Below are 13,281 nucleotides of genomic sequence, written 5' to 3'. Positions count from 1 at the left end.
CAAAAAAGTCGCCAGTGTTCCAGTGGGGGGGAGATTGGCACTCTTTTTCCAAACATGGAAGAAGATCTCCTCCAACGCCTGGATCCTAACCATCCTAACAGAAGGCCTGAAAATTCCCTTCATCCGTCAGCCAAAATCCGTAGTCGTCATCACACCCATCAGGAAAGTGACCGAAGAGCAGGGGGCCTTAGAAACAGAGATCATGAGCCTGATAGACAAGCGGGTACTCTCCGAGGTACCACGCCTACAGGAAGGGAAGGGGTTTTATTCACCCCTTTTTCTGATAAAAAAAAAAAAACCCGATCAAACTTTCAGGACTATCATAAATCTCAAACGGCTCAACCTATGGATAAGGAACTCGACCTTCAAGATGGAATCAGTAACTACGGCGGTGAAGCTGCTACACCAAGATTGCTTCATGGCAGTGGTCGATTTAAAGGATGCGTATTATCACATCCCTATCCACCCAGATTTCCAGAAATACTTGAGGGTAGCACTTTATATTCAAGGCACGCTAAGGCACTTTCAGTTTAGGGCTCTTCCGTTTGGCATATCTATAGCCCCGAGAGTTTTCACCAAAGTCATAGTGGAAGTGACTGCCTTTCTCCGGATTCAAGACACGGTCATAATACCATACCTGGACGATTTTCTCATAGTAGGCAGCTCAGAGAACCACTGTACAGCGCAGTTGACTCGGGTGATCAACACCTTGCAGGAATTAGGGTGGATAGTCAATTTCAAAAAATCAAAATTGCAACCCCTAAAACAACAGACCTTCCTAGGATTTATACTAGACTCAGAAAAGCAGGAGTGTCTGCTCCCAGAGTCCAAAATAGAAAAAGTGCAGAATCTGGCCTTCACGGGCCAAAACCAACCACGTATGACTTTAAGAAGAGCAATGTCCCTGCTAGGTACCCTAACATCCTGTATTCTGGCGGTCAAGTGGGCTCAGTTTCACACCCGGCAACTCCAGTGGGATATACTAACGGCACAAAGATCGCTAAGAGGGCGTTTAGAAGGAAAGCTGGAGCTTTCCTTAAAAACCAGAGACTCTCTCAATTGGTGGCTGGACAAGAAAAATCTGACCTTGGGAATACCGTGGGACAGACAGACATCAGATATAATCTTAACAGATGCGAGCTCCTCGGGGTGGGGGGCACACCTAAGGGGCATCATAGGTCAGGGTTCCTGGACGCGTCAAGAAAGGGAGGCATCCTCCAACCTGAGAGAACTGTGGGCAGTGAGCAAGGCCCTAAGTCGCTTCATTCCGCTACTCCAGGGTCGAAACGTACGCATCATGTCAGACAACAAGGTAGTAGTGGCATACATCAACCACCAAGGAGGGACAAGATCACACTCCTTAATGGAAGCGGCGACAGACATTCTGAGCAGAGCAGAAGAACACCTACACTCCTTGACAGCCTTACATATAAAAGGGGCAGAAAACGTAGAGGCAGACTTCTTGAGTCGCAATACCCTGAAGCAGGGGGAATGGGCGCTAAACCGGTCCATTTTTCAGAAAATAACTCGGCTTTGGGGGAAACCGGTGATAGACCTGTTTGCCAACAAACACAACAGGCAAACAGAAAGGTTCTGCTCTCTAAACCCGAGAGAAAATCCATGGGCAGTGGACTCGTTGCACATCCAGTGGAACTTCAGGCTAGCTTATGCGTTCCCCCCCCCCCCCCCCAGTGGCTCTGATCCCAACAGTTGTCAGGAAAATCAGAAAAGATCAGGCCAGGGTGATTCTAATAGCTCCATTTTGGCCAAAAAGGCCCTGGTTTGCTCTGCTACGAAGAATGTCCCTCTCCGATCCATGGGTTCTACCAGAAATCCCGGACCTACTAGCTCAAGGTCCAATATTCCACGCTCAGGTCAAAGGATTCCATCTGACGGCATGGAATTTGAAAGGGCGCTTCTAACGGATAGAGGGTTCTCCCCTGGGTTGGTGGCCACCCTACTAAAGAGTAGGAAACCAGTGACGACTAACATCTACGGCAGAACATGGAATAAGTTCCTACAGTTCTTAGGTAGACCGTTAGGGAAAGATCCCCCGATTAATGCCATCCTGGAGTTCTTACAATCGGGGTTGCAGATGGGGTTAGCAGTGAACACACTTAAAGTTCAGGTGTCTGCACTAGGGGCACTCTACAACTGCAAATTGGCATCAAATAGATGGGTAGCCAGGTTTATTGAATCCTGCCATAGAGCTAGGCCTATCCCAATACCCCGGATAGCCCCCTGGGATTTAAGCCTAGAGCTAGAGGCCCTTACAAAAGATCCGTATGAGCCATTACATCAGCTACCCCTAAAGTTTCTGACCTTAAAAACAATCCTGTTAGTGGCCCTCACGTCAGCCCGCAGGATAAGCTATTTACAGGCTCTCTCAGTAAATCCACCTTATACGCAAGTCTTTCAGGATAGGGTAGTGTTAAGAACAGACCCCGCTTATTTGCCCAAGGTAGCATCAGATTTCCATCGGGGCCAGGAAATTGTCCTTCCATCTTTCTGCGAGAACCCAAAAAATCTGGGGGAGGAAAAGTTCCATAATCTAGATGTTAAGAGAGCTCTTGTAGAATACATTTCTGTGACTAGCCAATGGAGGAGGTCCCAGTCCCTATTCGTAGCTTTTCAGGGTGCCAGGAAAGGCTATGGGGTTTCAAAAGGGACTATTGCTAGATGGATTAGGGAGGCCATTAGTGTAGCCTACACAGCTAGTGGTATCCCGATTCCTGACGGCATCAAGGCTCATTCCACCAGAGCCGTGGCGACCTCCTGGGCCGAAAAAGCAGAGGTATCAATCGAACAGATTTGTAAGGCCGCTACCTGGGCCTCACCTTCAACCTTCTTTAAGCACTATAGGTTGAATCTATCCTCCTCTGCTGACTTAACCTTTGGTAGAAGGGTGCTGCAAGCGGTGGTCCCTCCCTAAGGTGTTTCGAATCTCCAAAAATCTCTCAGGTGGTGCTGTCATGGGTGAAGGGAAAACCACCATGGTTACTTACTGGTAGCCGGTTTTTCCGGAACCCATGACAGCACCCGTATATTCCCCCCACCCCCCCTTTTCACCATATGGGTGTGCACAATTAGTAGGGTGTTTTTTGAGTGTTGTGGTGTTGGATTAAACATGTGACTAACCGGGAAGTCCTCTCAGTGCTCTGTAACCCAACTGAAGCGGGGGAGAGGTGCCGCCCCTTATGTCTCAGTAGGTTCCTGTCCTGGCGGGGCGGATCCCTCTCTCAGGTGGTGCAATCATGGGTTCCGGAAAAACCGGCTACCGGTAAGTAACCATGGTGGCTTTCATTGCATAAAAGCGCCAAAACATAAACGACCTAAATGAGGTATCGCTGTAATCGTACTGACCCGAAGAATAAAGCCGCCTTATCAATTTTACCACACGCGGAACGGTGTAAACGCACCCCCCAAAAGAAATTCATGAAACGCTGGTTTTTGTCCATTCTGCGTCCTAAAAATCGGGATAAAAAGCGATAAAAAAAGTCACGTACCCGAAAATGGTACCAATAAAAACGTCAACTCGTCCGCAAAAAATAAGACCTCGCATGACGCGGGTCAAAATGTGGAAAAATTATAGCTCTCAAAATGTGGTGATGCAAAAACCATTTTTGCAATAAAAAGCGTCTTTTAGCGCATGACTGCCGCCATAAATAGTAAATCAAACCCCCCTTTATCACCCCCTTAGTTAGGGAAAAATAATAAAATTAGAAAAAAAAATGTATTCCATTTTCCCATTAGGGTTAGGGCTGAGATTAGGGTTGGAGTTATAATTGGGGGGGGGGGGGGGGGTTCCACTGTTTGGGCACATCAGGGGCTCTCCAAACGCAACATTGCGTCTGATCTCAATTCCAGCTAATTCTGCATTGGAAAAAGTCAAACGGTGCTCCTTCCCTTCCAAGCTCTGCCATGCTCCCAAACAGTGTTTTAGCCCCACATATGGGGTATCGGCCTACTTAGGACAAATTGCAAAACAACTTTTGGGGTCCAATTTCTCCTGTTACCCTTAGGAAAATAAAAAATTGGGGGCAAAAATATCATTTTTGTGGAAAAAAGATTTTTTTTTTATTTTCAGGCCTGGGCGTTATAAACTTCTGTGAAGCACTTGGGGGTTCAAAGTGCTCACCACACATCTAGATAAGTTCCTTGGGGGGGGTTAGTTTCCAAAATGGGGTCACTTGTGGGGAGTTTCAACAGTTTAGGCACATCAAAGGCTCTCCAAACGCGACGTGACTCCCGCAGACCATTCCATCACAATCTGCATTCCAAAAACGTCACTACTTCCCTCCCAAGCCCCGACATGTGTCCATACAGTAGTTTTCTCCCACATATGTGGTATCGGTGTACTCAGGACAAATTGGACAACAACTTTTGGGGTCCAATTTCTCCTGTTACCCTTGGGAAAATAAAAAAAATTGGACTAAAAGATCATGTTTGTGGAAAAAATATGACTTTGTTCTTTTCGCGCCTGGGTGTTATAAACTTCAGTGAAGCACTTGGGGGTTCAAAGTGCTCACCACACATCTAGATAAGTTCCTTGGGGGGGCTAGTTTCCAAAATGGGGTCACTTGTGGGGGGTTTCCCCTGTTTAGGTACATCAGGGGCTCTCCAAACGTGACATGGTGTTGGATCTGAATTCCAGCCAATTTTGCGTTTAAAGAGTCAAATGGCTCTGCTTACCTTCTGAGCTCTGCCATGCGCCGAAACAGTGGTTCCTAAACTTCTTGAATGTGGTTTTGAGCACCTTGAGGGGTGCAGTTTTTAGAATGGTGTCACTTTTGGGTATTTCTATCATATAGACCCCACAAAGTGACTTCAAATGTGATGTGGTCTGTAAAAATAAAATGGTGTTGCAAACATGAGAAATCGCTGGTCAACATTTAACCCTTATAGCTTCCTAACAAAAAAATAAATTTTGGTTCCAAAATTGTGCTGATGTAAAGTAAACATGTGGGAAATGTTACTTATTAACTTTGTGTGCCATATCTCTGTGATTTAAGGGCATAAAAATTCAGAGTTGGAAAATTTCAAAATTTTCTCCAAATTTCCGTTTTTTTTTTTTTCACAAATAAACGCAAGTTATTTGAATGAAATTTGACCACTAACATGAAATACAATATGTCATGAGAAAACATTGTCACAATCGCCAGGATCCATGGAAGCATTTCAGAGTTATTACCTCATAAAGGGACAGTGGCCAGAATTGTAAAAATTGGCCCGTCATTAACGTGCAAACCACCCTTGGGGGTGAAGGGGCTAGTATATTTTTGGTGCTTATGCAATGCATACCTGTCTCCTTTTGTCTTTCAGAATTCCGGCATTGAAAAGGCTTTCTTATTTGATGTGGTCAGCAAGATCTATATTGCAACAGACAGTTCTCCTGTAGACATGCAGTCCTATGAGCTGTGCTGTGATATGATAGATGTGGTGATAGATGTATCGTGTATATACAGGTAAATGTCTGTCAGAACCTTCAGGTATAAAACCGCTGAGAAAAAAACAAATTTAGTTTTCTTTAATTTTTCTTATATGTAATGGAAATACAACGGGCCCCTTTCTCAAATACATGATGCTCTATTGAGGTCAGTGGAGGAAAAACCATCCCATAAGAATGCCAGAAGATGTATAGATTCAGATCAGAATGCCTCGTCTTGTCGGTTAGACCACTGAAACCACGCAGGGCCAGGCTGTCAGCTTGTGCTTTCCTCTAGTAGTCCGAATAGTGCGAGATTGGTATCTGCAGCTGGGTCTCAGCAATGGTAACAGATGACCCTTCTCCCCTCCTGGTTTCAGCCCTCTCGCCCACACACCCTTCTGTTGGTTTTTGTACACCCCTACAGTAGACTGACCTTACTTATGGAGCATGTTGTGTATAATGTGCAGAAAGGTTAATGGATGGTGTTGAATGTTTAGGATTTTGGAGGAAAGGTAGGCCTTGTTTACTGTCAGTGGAACAAGTCTCCATATTCCGCTCTCCAATTCCTAGAATTGCAGCATTTCTACCTTCATGTGTAATTTTATTTTTTTTTTTTTTTGCACAGCTTGCATGCTGAGTGTAACGGGACTGCATATGACAAGGAGTCTATGGCGATCATCAAGCTGAACAACACCACTGTTCTCTATTTAAAAGAAGTTACAAAATTTCTGTCTCTTGTTTGTATTCTTAGAGAAGAAAGCTTTGAGAGGAAAGGTAAGCTTATTGCCGTACGGCAGACATCCAGGTCTTTATTGCTGCGCCACTAAACCTAACATCTTGAATCGCCGCTGTTATATAGGTGTATTTTTTGGTTTACAAGACGCATCCCCCACCCCCAAATTTGGGGGGGGGGAAATGGGGGTGCGTCTTATAATGCGGATATACCTTATCGGCCACGGTGGAACGGGGTTCTAGGGGTCGCTGCTGGAGTAGACAAGAGTGGAGAATTGCTGCAGGCTGGGATGAGGGGGTTGTTCCGATGTGCGGGGGCTCTGCCGACATTTCGTGTAAGCTCAGAGCCCCCACACTTGCATGGTTTACTGTGAGGGTAACTTTTTATTTAAGTTTTTTTTTTCCCCCCTATTTTTCTCCTCAAAATTTGAGGTGCGTCTTATAATCCCAAAATATTGTGTACATTTTTTTTTTTTTTGCTGGCTATTGGAACTGATGAGCTGATACATTAGATCAATAAGTTGAATATACCAAATTCATCACTCCCCTCTGGGTGGAGATTGGCTCTGACCGTTGTGTATAAGCATACATAGCAATCTGTCTGATTAATATGAGGGTAGTGCTCCTCCTATGACTACTCCAGAGTATGCACTGTATGCTGTATTTAATTTTTGGGGGGCTGATAAGGAAGCAGACCCATTACCATACTACATCTTGCAATAGACCTGATGGTGTGATAACATTATTAAAGGGAACCTTTCACCCCCCCAGGGCATTTTTCAGTTAAAGGGCCACCTTTAGCAGCATCAAGGCTGCATTCTGTGAAGGAGGCTCTTCTTTTTCTGACCCCCTAGTAACGCTGAAATATCAACTTTTATAAATAGCTCCTCATACCTGTAATGTGTCCCATAGGTATGATGTGTCCCCCTGTATCAGCTGCCTACCATCTGTCCATCATGCCTGTCTGGTGTCTTGGCGCCGCCCACCATCTGTCCATCATGATGCCCCTGTGCGTCGCTGCATCCTCCTATTTTGAATGCTGGCGCCTGCGCGGTGACAAGAGTTCTCGGGCATGCGCAGTGCGTGCTGCCCAAGAACCAACATCAGGCTATTGCGCCTGCGTGTTGTGGAGGCCCCAGATCCCGCCCCGCGGTGTGTTATGATGCATTCACACTGCGGGGCTGGGGTGACAGGTTTCCTTTAAGTTACCCTCCATTTGAAAGGGTTGTTCGTGCACGGGTTATCATATCAAATCAGTGGGGTCCACCAATCATCTGATTTTGCTCTGGTGGCAACCCAATGTAAAAAACCTTGCATGGAGCTGCGTTCAAAGGTGTAGCACCTGTTGCTGGCTACTGCTGTTAAGTTCCTTTTTCCCTCCCCTCTGCATAAATGCTGTATTGCACTAGCTGGCAATGGCTGCTGCACTCATCGCTCCTTTCAAATTGTTGATGCCCACCTACTGCTGGAGTGAAAACAAAAAATCAGCCTATTAGTGGGGGCACCACACTGATCTGCTATTGATGAGCTAAAAGTGTAGATGCGTCATCAAATACAGATATAAAGGTATAGGAGCCATCTTAAACTCTTAATGTTAGAAACAAACTGAACTTAGTTTTTAGCATGAGTAATTTTAGTAAGGAGAGTTTGTAAAAATACCCCCCCCCCCCCAAAAAAAAAAAGGCCTTTTTTCAACAAAAAGGTGATGTATATTTTGATTTCTTTTGCAGGATTAATAGACTACAATTTCCACTGCTTTCGAAAAGCCATCCATGAAGTTTTTGAGGTGGGGGCTTCCACCCACCGGACCTTCAGCCAGCAAGCCAGCAGTCCAAATCTCAATGCAGTGACTCACAATGGCACACCGGCAAACGCCATCTAAGCGAAACCCTTGTGAACTTTCCAACCAGTAACCCAAGTGCTCTGCCCACCAAATGGAGTGCGTCACTTGTGACAAGGCCAGTGCTAGAAATACAGGATACTACAGACAGAAAAAACCTTGTGGATTTCCACGGTCTGCTGTGCACCATCCTTTAAGTGTCTGATCATAGTGACGTATTTGCATTGCCACCACGATTCCACCCCTTTTATATTTTAATAGGATCATTTTGGTTTGGATTTGTTTTCTTCTGTTAAATATAAACTGTGTGCATGTGAGAAGCCGCATGTCATCTCACTCAGTTCATATACTTATTTTTTGGGTTTATGCTGACTTCATTGCAGTTCTGTTGCCATTATTATCAAACTTGGGAATCACAAAATACCCGGGGTTGCCTGGTTCACAAAACGCAACCTCAGGACCTGAAAACATTCCAGAAGGAGGTGCGCTCCTGCTCTGCTTGAGATGTAGACCGGCATGAATCCAGTGATTCCTCTTACTCCAGGGAAATGCATCATCCTGTACCAGGAGGACCTACTGAAGAAATGCTCATAAACTGGGAACGGCACTCAATTGGAAGTAATAACTGGGATTATATTTCAGTAGTGTTTCACTGTATTGCTCTTAGTCAGGTATATACGCATACCTGTATACGCAAAGTCAGATAATCTTTAAACTTGCAGTTCTTCAGCTGAATTCCAAATGCCTTTTTGGGCTGGTGCCTACATTAATTTTTTTTTTTTTTTCTTTATTTGATTACATAGTTTGTTATGACATAAAGCGCACAGTAAGCCTAGGGTGCCATATTTGTCATGAATTTGACAGTTTTTGTTTGCTTTCTGTGATTATATAATGTACAGTGAGGTGCAAGCGGATTATTTTGAGAGCTGCTAATGGCCGTATTGATTCTTGAACTACATGGAGATGTTTAGAGTTTCTTTACCTAAAAGAGAAGTGTGGCTTGAGTACTGACCAGAATCCTTGGCACCTCTTAGCTCCATGCCAGGGCTTTGTGTATGAGCTGACCTCCTGATAATGTCAGACTGGTTGGTACAAATGTGATCTGTAACCACCAGCCTGTCGGGCGAAAGTCACCAGTTGGCTCTGTGATCGCTCCGGAGGTGCAGAACATCTTGGCAGCAGTCAAGCTATGCCATTCCTTAGTATATAAATTGCGATATTAACATGTTTTCTCAAATTATTTTAAAGAAATAAACCTTTTTGGAAAACCGCTTTTGTGGTATGCCATTATGGGTTGCGATGTCTCTTTCCTGCTAAGCTAATGAGGTATTAGGTGACTTGTAGTTTGCCTGTCATAAGCACTGAATTCGGTTTTGTATATGGGACTCATGCTGTAAATGTTCTTAAGCACACTGATTATTCTGCCTGTACACTTATTGGTAACAGTTAACCCTTTGTTCAGTAACACTATTCCATTATTCACAAATCAAATAACCCGCACATCTTTTTTATGCATTTTTATTTTTTGCGTGGTACTTGTTGAAGTTTATACTTTTGGATTCCTCTTCTGCTTTCTTCAATCCACTGGTGTATTCTAGTATGGTGGCTATTCCATAACGTTGCACCTCTTGCTGTACCAAAGGCCCTTTCTTGCTGGATCATTCTGTAACAAAGTGCCACTGTAACTTGTCTGTATATGAACTTCTTTTACTCTGTGTGGTTGACTAGCGTGCATTCTGCAAATGAGCAGTGATTTGGTGAATATGGACCGGAATGAAAGGCAACAGAAAATGTTGTGGGGGGGGGACTTTATATTTATATTTTGTTTCATTGAATAATGTATAATAAGGGTTATTAATAAACATATTTACTCATGGAAGTTTCCTAGTCCCAGATCTCATCCAGCCTTCACCCTTTTTAGTAGAGCAAGATCCATTACAAAATGTGGTCAAGTGTGTCTTTTGAAGAAGTCTGGTAATCACATTGCCTTGTTTCTCAACCAAAGGGTGCCAAATGTACATATTGGTAAAGTGACTGACTTAAAGGGACACCATCATAATATATATTTTTCAAATTTTGATGTTAAAGCAAAACAAAAATAATTAAAATTGGAATTGTCAGTCTGTTTTATTAATCTTCAAACTTGTACCTCCGTGTTTCGAAACAAGTGTTTCAGCCATCCTCGATTTTTAAAAAAAGCAAACAAGAAAAACATAAATTTAATGAAATCAGTCTGTTTTATTATAAACCTGTCCCTTTAACAGATGTTCATGGCCTCCACTCAAGGCAAAAGTGATAACTTTTGGTATGCCCATTGCAGGGGTTGGGCATAAATCAAGCATTTTTAAGGTTAAGTTCCTATGTAGAGATTTTGGTGAGTGTTTATATATATTTTTTTTTTTTTTACCTGTGTAGTTTCACTGCTCCTAAAATGTGATGACTTACAGTTCTACCAAAGTGGATTTAAGGTACTGTCACACTTAGCGATGCACCAGCGATCCCGACCAGCGATATGACGCGGTTAGGATCGCTTGTACATTGCTATGTGGTCGCTAGTGAGCTGCCATACTGGGGTCAGGGGTCGCTACTTACATGTCAGATGAGGCGATCCTGCGTCCTCCCGCCCGGCTCCACGCTCGTCTCTCCACAGGAAGCTGACGACGAGAAACAGTCCTGGACGTTCTCGCGCGATCAGCGATACCTACGACCCGCTCCCCCGCTGGTTAAGTATCACACACAGCGATGTCGCTAGCAATATCGCTATAACGTCACAAGTTATGGCGATATTGCTAGCGATATCGCTTAGTGTGACAGACCCTTTAGAGACAGCTCAAGCCTACTGTGCCTTCAAATCCACAGCATGTCTTTTGTGGGTATGCTGAGTTTTATGCATGGATTATGCAACATCAAAATCTCACCAAATACTCTAATGTTGAAGTTTAGCCTATGGGTATGTGCGCATGATCAGGAATTACTGCGGTTTCTACACTGCTTATTTTTGCAGTGTCAAAACTGCAGCGGCTAGATGTGACAGCAGTAGTGGATGGTATTTGTAGAAATGCCACGTCCACTGTGCGTGCATGTGCGCCTGTGGCTCACCATGCGACGCGTCTTTTAGGACCACAATTTCTCTTGCCGAGATGCTATTCTTCGCAAAAGAAATTTAATCAGTAGAATGTATTGGATGCGGAAAATCCACATTGTTTGGTGAACGCAAACGGGTTTACCTGCGTTCAATAAAGTGCAGTGTTTTGGACGCAGCATATTTCCACTGCTACTTCTGGATTGTAGAAACATAGCCTAAGCTTTTTTTTCTATACTTTGTGAAGTACCTGGAAGTCTCAGATGGGGCCACTCGGCTCACAAGTAGCTTATTCATTTTGTTTCCCATCTTTGCAGCATACTTTATTCGGTCGTCCATGACAGCACCACCTGAGCGAGGGGATCCGCCCTTCTTAGGAACAGGAAAACCTACAGATACAAAAGGGCGGCACCTCTCCCACGCATCAGTTGGTTTCCTGTTCCTAACAAGGACAGAACTCCCTACAGATCGTCCGTCATGGATAACCGAATCCCAGGCCAGCGGACCGACTCAGGTAGCGGGGGGTTCTCCTACCTCGGTCTCGCTGGAGGCCCTGGATGCGCCACGGTAGGTCCGGGTAGGATTTCCACGGCAGTGGTAAGAGCAGGCGGAGACAGGGTCCGGCGGTCGCCTTCTCCACGGGGCCGGTGAGGTAAGCGGTGCCCCCCTGTGTCTCCTTCCCCCGGGGGTGCGGTCCGTTCGGGCGGGCGCCGCCAGCGGTGTCCCACAAAGGGAGCGGCGGTTCCGAGCCGGCGGCGCAGTGCTAGCCCCTTGCCGCGCGTCCCCGCGGCCTCTATCGCGCGGTGGAAGTGACGTGGCGAAGGGGCCGGGGCCTAGCGCCGAAACCGGAAGTCGGATGCCGGCCGGCTTCCGGTTGTGGTGGACGCGCGCCGATGCGCGCCCGCCGCCTGAGGGGGCCAGGCACCTGAAGGGGAGGGGGAGGATCGCAAGGAGCGGTCCAATGGGGGGCCCGATCACCGGACAGAGTTCCTGCTAATCCGGAGGGGGAGCCTTCTTAAGACAAGGCATTGCTGCTGAGGTGCTTCTGGAGGCCCAGCGATGGACACAACAGAAGGCCCCATGGACCCACAAGAGGTGCAGCCCGTGGCAAAGCGCCCCAGTGACCAACCTAAGAGGCGGAAGGAGGGATGTTCGAGTGGACAGAGCCACAGCAGTTCCTCTAGGTCAAAGGATCCTCCTGCAGCCCCCCATGATCCGGTACCTGTCCTCATCTGCAAGGGTAAGAGATCTACGAGAATGTACCCTGATGCAGTGTCCCTTATGTGTTTGATTCTCAGGGGAAGAAGGCCACAGGGAAGCAGAAGCACAAGGAATGTGCCCTCTGTAGTTGCCCCTTACCAGATGGCCACCCCAAGAGATTGTGTCAGTCTTGCGTGAGACAGACGGTAGGGACGGAGATGAGGGGTAGAATGTGAGTGGAGTATCAGACTCTTACACTCTTCCCTATTTATGCAGGTAGCGGAAGAAGCTCCAAGCTTCGCTACAGACCTGAGGCAATTAATCAGGACTGAAATAAAAGCCCTATCAAAAGAAGATTCTTCTAAAAGAAGACGAGCTAGTGTTTCAGGCTCAGAGTCTTCAGTCGGCCCTAGAAAGGAAGATATCTCCTCAGAGTCCTCGGCCTCCTCTTCTTCTTCCGAAGAGGATTCCAGCCGGTTCTGTTTCCCCTTGGACCAAATGGATAAATTAATTAAAACCATAAGGTCAACCATGGGGGTAGAAGGAAAAAAAGACAGAACTGTCTGCTCAGGACATTGTTTTCTGGGGTCTAGACCCCCGAACATAAAGGACTTTTCCACTAAACGAAAGAGTCCAGAGCCTGATAGACAGGGAGTGGAAAAAAACGGAAAAAAGGGGTTCGATGCCGCCTGCTTTCAAGCGTAGATACCCCTTTGAGGACCCAATAGTAAGTCGATGGGATAAGGCCCCCAAGCTGGATGCAGCGGTAGCTAAGGCCTCAAAAAAAGTCATCTATACCCTTCGACGATATGGCCTCCCTTAAAGACCCCCTAGATAAAAAGGCAGATTCCTTTTTAAAGGGCACATGGGAGATGTCAGCAGGTGCCCTAAGGCCAGCAATAGCAGCCACGTGCGCAGCCAGATCCATGATGGTCTGGCTGGATCAATTGGACTCTCAGCTAAAGGATGGAACCTCGCGAGCCTCCATCCGTAAGTCTC

At 45.9% G+C, this 13,281-nt stretch overlaps 1 protein-coding gene across 1 annotated transcript in view; it reads left to right on the top strand.

The window, feature by feature from the left end:
• The window catches only part of RRAGC (Ras related GTP binding C), a 38,327-nt gene extending 28,448 nt beyond the window's left edge, over positions 1-9,879 (top strand). The window contains exons 5-7 of the mRNA XM_073572170.1: positions 5,323-5,465; positions 6,054-6,202; positions 7,891-9,879. Coding sequence (XP_073428271.1) covers positions 5,323-5,465; positions 6,054-6,202; positions 7,891-8,042 — 444 coding nt within the window. The 3' untranslated portion in view covers positions 8,043-9,879. The remainder of the gene's footprint in view (positions 1-5,322; positions 5,466-6,053; positions 6,203-7,890) is intronic.
• The last annotated feature ends 3,402 nt before the right edge of the window (positions 9,880-13,281 follow it).

This window comes from Dendrobates tinctorius, unplaced genomic scaffold, assembly GCF_039654945.1.
Source record: "Dendrobates tinctorius isolate UK_male_01 unplaced genomic scaffold, ASM3965494v1 ptg000007l, whole genome shotgun sequence".
Taxonomy (NCBI): domain Eukaryota; kingdom Metazoa; phylum Chordata; class Amphibia; order Anura; family Dendrobatidae; genus Dendrobates; species Dendrobates tinctorius.
Note: the sequence above shows the minus strand (reverse complement) of the source record. Positions and strands in the feature narration are given on the sequence as shown.